General features: G+C 47.1%; 1 protein-coding gene across 1 annotated transcript; it reads right to left on the reverse strand.

The window, feature by feature from the left end:
* Nucleotides 1-839: 839 nt before the first annotated feature.
* Nucleotides 840-5674, reverse strand: ACTRT3 (actin related protein T3). The gene is made up of 2 exons (XM_006018730.1): nucleotides 5439-5674; nucleotides 840-1853 (listed from the first exon to the last, which is right to left on the reverse strand). The coding sequence occupies exons 1-2, from the start codon at nucleotides 5639-5641 to the stop codon at nucleotides 935-937; spliced, it is 1122 nt and encodes a 373-aa protein (XP_006018792.1). The 5' UTR covers nucleotides 5642-5674; the 3' UTR covers nucleotides 840-934.
* Between the last annotated feature and the right edge of the window lie 2173 nt (nucleotides 5675-7847).

Raw genomic sequence — 7847 nt, forward strand, 5'->3', positions numbered from 1 at the left:
TCTCTGGTGGGGTTTATACCCCCGGGGCTGGCAGAAGGGAGTTTTTGCCCCACGTGGCCACGCAAAACTGTGGCCAAACACAAGTGCGTGGGTGCACACCGCTGCCAGAATGGCTGATCTGTGGAGTGAAAATCTGAACCCTTATTGCATGAGGTTCAGATGAAGAGGTGTCTTCTGTAACGTCTGCCAGCACTGCAGAGGGGTCTGCCTTCTCGCTGCACCCCGGAAACCTCCCTCTTCCCACTGGCTCTGCCCAAGAAGCAGGCTAAGGTGGTGCTTTTCCTAAGCCCCCTCCCCACTTGCTTCCTGCCCAGTGGCAACATGTAGGGGGTGCATGGGAGTGCAAGTGCGCCCCCTGACAGGCCATGCTCCCCGCTTAGGCGATGGGTGGGAGGACAGGCGGGAGCACCAGTGCGCACCCCCCACCCGTGAGCGCTGGCCAGGGGGTGGGAGCGCTGGATCAAGTGCCGCAACCACTTCCAGGAGCACCACGGCCACTTCTGTCAGCGAGATTGACCACGGGGGGACCCCATCCCCCATCACTGACTGGTCGCTGCGGGGAGGATGTGCCCCCCCTGACTAAGGTGGCACCCTGTTCGTTCCTCCCTGGCAGGATATTTTGGCAAATAGCAATTTCCATTAGAAATCTGCATGGGACAAGGATGGCGTTTCCTCAGGCCATGCTGCCTGCTTTATCTCAGCTGCTTGCTGCTGACCTGGGGAAAAGGCATCTACATAAAAGCCCGGCCCATTTAGCACCTGTTGGTGAAGGAGCATCCCTGAACAAGCACACCTTGAGTTTTATTGTTTTATTAAGTCATTCACAAAGCAATACTTAATGGCATAAGCCACCGTTGCTTTGGGCTCAGCACCGTGGAGCGCCTTTCTGTTCTTATCACACGTTTGGCCGCATCTCCTTAAAAACACCTGGGTTTTAGAAGCACTTTCTGTGCACTATGTTAGGCCCCACTTCCTTGTACTCTGCCATGGTGATCCACATCTTCTCAAAGGCAGAGAGGGAAGAGAGGATGGAGCCACCCATCCAAACAGAGAGCTTCCTGTCGGGGGGAGCCACGATCTTCACCTCCGTGTCTGCGGGGACCATGCGAACCAACTCTTTGTGCAAGCGTTCAGGCATGCCGGGGAAGAGGCTGGAACCACCAGACAAGATGATGTTGGAGAAAAAGGAGGTCCTCAGGTCAATGTCACACTTCATGATGGAGTTGAAGCAGAGCTTGTCAATCCCTGGTGCTTCCATACCGATGTTTGATGGGCGGAAGAGGGTCTCGGGACAACGGAAAGTTTGGTTATGGACTTTAACGATCTGCCCATCGGGGAGCCTGTATGTTTTCTCCACCTCGGCAGGCTTTTTAGCCATCTCCTCCTGTGGGTTCAGGGATACGTAACACAGGGTCTCCTTCATGTCCCGTACAATTTCTCTCTCAGCCGTGCTGACCATGGAGATACCGCTCTCCTTCAGAATCCGCATCAGGTAGTCTGTGAGGTCACGGCCAGCCACGTCTAGTCGCAGAACTGCGTGGGACAAGCAGTAGCCCTCAAAGATTGGTACAATGTGGGTGACACCATCACCAGAGTCCATCACACAGCCTGTGGTGTAGCCTGAAGCATAAAGAGCCAGCACAGCCTGGACAGCCACATACATGAACGGCACCTCGAAGCGCTCAAAGAGCACTTTAGTCATATGTTCTCGATTAGTGAGTGGGTTTAGTGGTGCCTCAGTCAACAGTACTGGCTTCTCACTCGCCGCTATCTTCAGGTCGTTATCGTAGACGTTCTTCCACACAGCTTCCATATCTGCCCAGGATGTAACAATCCCATGCTCCACTGGGTACCTACAGGTGGTCAAATGGGTAAAATAAAATGTCAGTATTCCCCTACTCTGGTCACCATGTCCACAATGCCCACACAACCCCCGTTCATCAGGTCAACCTTGTTAAGTGCTTCGCAGATGCAGCATGTTATAAAATGCATATTGCAGACAGAATGTGAGAGGTACAGGGCAATGATTAAAGCCTGCTGGAAGTACTGGATTTTAGCCTCGTAAAAGCCTTGCAAAAATTCAACAGCATTAGCTCCAGTAACACTGGGACCCCATGTGGTATAATGGAAGCCAGCACTGTCTTAAGCACCATATTGATCCCTTCAGTTCTAGAGTGCTAGATGACAAGGTGATTAAAACATTGCTGGTGCCTTATGTATAGTAAGTAATACTTCAAACTTTGCTGATCTCATTGCTCAGGTCTAAAAGAAACAAGATACTGGGAAGTAAGGGTGTGAACAGAGTGTCAGATACCCTGTAAATGTAGGCAATGTGCACACTCTTCCTCTGCAGGAATCATGAGGTATTTTATTTCAGTTCTGCTGAGGGACAAGTTTACCTCGCATTTACCATGGGAGCCAGAACATGCCTGTAGGCTGTTACAATTTATAGCCACCGAGCTATAAATTCACATCTTAGCTTATGTCACACCAATGTATTCAGGTAGCCATGCCCTAAACAGAAACAAAGAACTAGATCTGCTATTGCTCTGAATCTTTTGCAGTCACTTGTACCTGGGCAAATTGAGTGAAAAACGCTACCTATGAATTTTCTGCCTATTTTACACTCTGCTTCAACTGGTGTAAGTGACGGCATAAGTGTGGTGCAAAGGAGGTTCTGGGTTTAAAAACAAAGTTCACCGAGTGTCTAGATTAGCATTTCCACTTCCACTTATTAGCTTGAAGTAACGATCAATACATTAATTTGATATAACATAGCACCACAAACTCATCTGGGCAAGCCTAGAGCAGTCCTTGCATTTGTCTTTCCTTTTCTTTTTTCTTTGTTATCTCCAATTTGCCATTCTCCTTTTCTATTTTCAATTCTGCCAGTTCTCTGTGACATTGTACCTCCTCACCTGATGCTTTTTCCTTTGGTGCGTCTCCTTCTGTGACTCTTCCTTTTGTGCTCCTTTTTCTCCATTTTATCTTGGAGCATCGCTTCTCCTAATCCCAGAGTTTTTCCTGTCCCCCTTTTATTCCCCCCACTGCTGTTCTAGCCCCTACATATGCATAACCTTCCCATTTAATTATAGCCACAGTAGAGAATAAATCCTTTCAATTTACAATAGTGGTAAAAGTAGTAAACTATACTGGGGACAGAGTCTGTTTTCTATAAAACAATTCAGCGTGTTACACACTGAGCTTCCGTTGTAAAATGGATGCTCTCACCACAAGCTTCAGCTAACCAACTCCAAAATGTCAGTGGATGGTCTATACATATTTAGGCAGAACCCTGTGATTTGGGGGAAATTGGAATCTCAGAAGTGGAACACACGGAGCCCTTTTCTTTTTAAGCAGAGCACTAAACAGAGCATGGCAATTTCCAATTATACAATTGCCTGAAGATCACAAAAAGCAGTTGTAGCAACCAATGCCTTCTAGCATAACAATTGCTTTATCTTGACTCAGGCCACTTTCCCAGTAGAGATTAACATGCAGAGGCCCAGAATGATTTCCCTGCTGGGCAAAAAGAATAAAGGAACAAGGGGAAGGGCAGAAAATATACCCCACTGTGGGAAGAAAGGGAATATAGAAACGGGACTGAAGGAAGAAAGACTTGGGGATTCTGGTATGGGGAGAGGATAGGGTAATTTGTATATAGTCAAGTTAAAAGGGATGGACCCCTTGGGTCCCAAGGGGGCTGGAAGAGAACAGAAATTAACACAGAGCTAATGGCATGGGAAAAGAATGGAATGGCATTATAAAGGGTGTGGGAGTGCTGGCTGAACCACAGGTGGTGAGGGAAAATGGGGAACCTGGTATGAGGAGGGATAAATGAGGGGCATACAGACCTCTTTGAGGAGGAACATGCGGGGGAGTTGAGAGGAGTTCCTGAAACAGAGTAGGAGCGTTTGGGTGGAGGGATGAATGCAAGGAGCTACTTGGAAGGCAGAGAGCTTGGCCTGCAGGCACGTGCCACATGCATCCTCTTGCAATTCCTTAGTTCCTAGCTGAGAACCCCAGGCAGCAGTTTGTGCAAGTTGTCATTTGCCAAGCTTGCGAAGGCCTCACACTCAACCTGATGGCATTCCTCTGTCTGTCTGTCTGTACCTAACATACTAACTTTTTAATGCCAGGCCTATTCATTTCCAGACTTTCAGGAAATATTCTGGGCATCAGTAAGCAGAACCCAACTGATTTTGGAGGAAACTGGCAGAAGAAATGAAGGATTGAAGCCCCAGTCCTCTGTTTTTCAAAGCTGCAGCTTCAAGTACCTCCGCTACTGTCTGTAGAAAAACCTGGTACTATGCCTATGAATGGCTTTCATTACCCTTGCTCATCCTGTCTGTATAAGGAAAGTGTAGGCATCTCACTTCAGAAAAAGAAAACTCCAGTGCATAAAATTGTAGGAGCTGCAGTATTTCCAGGCAAGACTGAAGTGAGGAACAGTGTGTGTGACACTGCAGAAGCAGACTGTTCCTGTCAGTGTGCAGATACAATGTGGGACGGGGCAAAGGCGACATTTTTGCTCCCTTCAGCCCTACAACAGGCCTGATGCACGAAGAGTTCAAGTGTCACAACGAAGTGAAATTGCAACAGTGTTAGCAACACCAGTGAGCCCCTGCAAAGCTTAAAGTGGTTAAACAAGGAGGTCGTTACAAGCTATAAGGATAAACCTCCAATCTTCCAGCAATCCCCACAGCCCAGCTGCAAAAGTCCTTAAAGGATCTGCTGCAGCAACTATCAAACTGATGGGTTGGGAGCATCAGTCTGTGCTCGTTCCCTTTCCTGCACTACTTTCTCTCTCTTCAGTCTCTACTCTTCTGGGGGGCTTTGGTTTCTTTTCTTCTGTCTAGTTTTGCTGCACTTCTCACTTGTTGGTCTTTGTCTCATTTTGCATAGAGCAGCAGCTGCCTTCCTCCTCCCCGCTCCAGGTCCATAGTCCTGTCCTTTCTGCAGATCCTACCAGGATCAAACATTTCAGTAATTCACGCATATGTAACTCAACTTGGATAAATCAATTCTTCCTGTTCCAAATTCTCTCCAAAAGGAAAGCCAGGGCAGAGGACTGCTGGCTAATGAAAGGCTTCCCCCTTATTTAGATCCCAGCCCCCCTGTCCCAGCTTGCCCTACATTTATTTAGTGAGGCTTCACTACCCTCCCTCCCACAGTGGTAATGGCACCTGACAAAGAAAAGCTTAGAGAGAAGCCTGTCCACTGTTTTGGGAGCCATCTCCTCTGTGGGCAGAGACAGCCCCCATTCCTCCTTGGTGTCTAGTGGACATATCCCACTTGATCTGTTTCCCTGCTTAACACCTCCTTTTGGCCTGCTTCTTTCCACCCTGCCTTGTCCCCCTCTAGTACCAAAGGGGAAAGACCCTGCCTTAGTTTGCTCTCCTCTTGTACCTGTGCTTTGTACATGCCTTTATCGATACCTGATGGAGAGGATCCCTCTCTTGGCCTGTGCCTCATCTCCAATGTAGAGGGTCTTCTGGCCAGCCCCCAGCATCACAGCCTTGACCTTGGGCCGTCCGGTCACATTGGTGTAGATGAAACGAGGCTCCTTGTCCCCAGATATGCCTGCTTTGATCAGCCCGGACCCATTGTCTATAACTATAGCTGTTGGTAGGTCCCCCATCACAGGTGGTGGCTTTCCACCTGCCTCTTCCCATTCAGGTCACTGGAGAGTGATAAGATCGGCAACATGTTATCTTTCCCTCCTATTGTGACAGAAGTCTATGTAGAGATAATGACTTGGTTGCTATGACACTCCCCCCCTCCCCCCTCCCCCAGCTCTCAACAAGCTAAGTTGGGTCTGGTTTGGTCAGCTCTTAACTGGCAATGTTTTAAGATTATATCAGAAGGTGCAGAACTACCACTGAGATCCACAATATCTAAGATCCAACAGGCAGTATTCTCCATAGTATCTGAATTCCTTCCACTTAAAATTTATAGCAAATGGAAAATTTCTGGTAGAATTAAAGGAGTCTCTTAGCATTTTTTTCAGGGTTATTTCGTAGCAACCTGGGGATGATAGCATTTCTAACATGGATAAAATACTCCCAATAGGTATATTTAATAAACCAATGTGTGTGTGGTTTGTTAAATTTGGTTTAACATTGGTTTGTTAAATATGAAGAGGACTGTATTCTTCGAAATGAAAGACAGATGCATTTTATTGCTAATCTAAATATGCCCTATTTATTTTCTTCTAACAAGTCTTTTTAACTGTTTATTTTATTAATTTTACCTTGTTCAAGATTGATGTTGTTCTGTTTTCTTTACTTACAAACTATGACCAAGATTTTGCACTGCATATCATGTATGCATGTATGTATGCCTTCGATACGGTATCCCACCCCATACTGGTGAACAAGTTAAGAGGCTGTGACTTGGATGACTACACGGTCCGGTGGGTGGTGAATTGGCTGGAAGGTCGCACCCAGAGAGTCGTGGTGGATGGGTCGGCTTCGACCTGGAAGGGTGTGGGCAGTGGGGTCCTGCAGGGCTCGGTCCTTGGACCGATACTCTTTAATGTCTTCATCAGCGACTTGGACGAGGGAGTGAAATGTACTCTGTCCAAGTTTGCAGATGACACAAAGCTATGGGGAGATGTGGACACGCCGGAGGGCAGGGAACAGCTGCAAGCAGACCTGGACAGGTTAGACAAGTGGGCAGAAAACAACAGAATGCAGTTCAACAAGGAGAAATGCAAAGTGCTGCACCTAGGGAGGAAAAATGTCCAGCACACCTACAGCCTAGGGAATGACCTGCTGGGTGGCACGGAAGTGGAAAGGGATCTTGGAGTCCTAGTGGACTCCAAGATGAGCATGAGTCGGCAGTGTGACGAAGCCATCAGAAAAGCCAATGGCACTTTATCGTGCATCAGCAGATGCATGACGAATAGGTCCAAGGAGGTGATACTTCCCCTCTATCGGGCGCTGGTCAGACTGCAGTTGGAGTACTGCGTGCAGTTTTGGGCGCCACACTTCAAGAGGGATGTGGATAACCTGGAGAGGGTCCAGAGAAGGGCCACTCGTATGGTTAAGGGCTTGCAGGCCAAGCCCTACGAGGGGAGACTGGGGGCCCTGGACCTCCTCCGCCTCCGCAAGAGAAGGTTGAGAGGCGACCTTGTGGCTGCCTATAAGTTCATCACGGGGGCACAGAAGGGAATTGGGGAGGCTTTACTCACCAAGGCGCCCCCGGGGGTTACAAGAAATAATGGCCACAAGCTAGCAGAGAGCAGATTTAGATTGGATCTTTCCTGCCTATGCAGGGGGTCGGACTCGATGATCTATTGAGGTCCCTTCCGACCCTAACATCTATGAATCTATGAATCTATGTACATCCAATTTCAGTATCAGGGCCATCATTTTCATCATTTCCCAACACGATGCAGCAGAGCTTTAAAAGCAGTTATTGCATATTTTGTTTTTTATTTGGTTTTTCTGTTAATATGTTTTTATCGGGGGGTTTAATTCCTGGCCACATTTCTGGAGATCTTTGGTATTATAAAAGTTTAAATCTGAATTCAAATTTGATTTGGTAGGCTCTCCTTAATGCTACACTGCCAACATTTACTGAGTCTGTTAATTGGCAGAAATAACATCAGTTAGAAGTAAAATAATAATTACTGTACCTTATTTGCAAAAGACACATCTTCTGTCTACCATCCATTCAATAAAACAAAAAACCTAAACACTACAAATGGTGGTGTGCAGGCCAGAAATGAGTACCTGCAAAGGAAACCTGATTTATTATTTTTCTCTCTTTACGAAAGAACATATTGACCATGAAAATAAAGTCCCTTCCTCCCCAGCATGTTTAAAGTAAAATATTTATAT

The sequence above is a fragment of the Alligator sinensis genome, unplaced genomic scaffold (assembly GCF_000455745.1).
Source record: "Alligator sinensis unplaced genomic scaffold, ASM45574v1 scaffold787_1, whole genome shotgun sequence".
NCBI lineage: Eukaryota > Metazoa > Chordata > Crocodylia > Alligatoridae > Alligator > Alligator sinensis.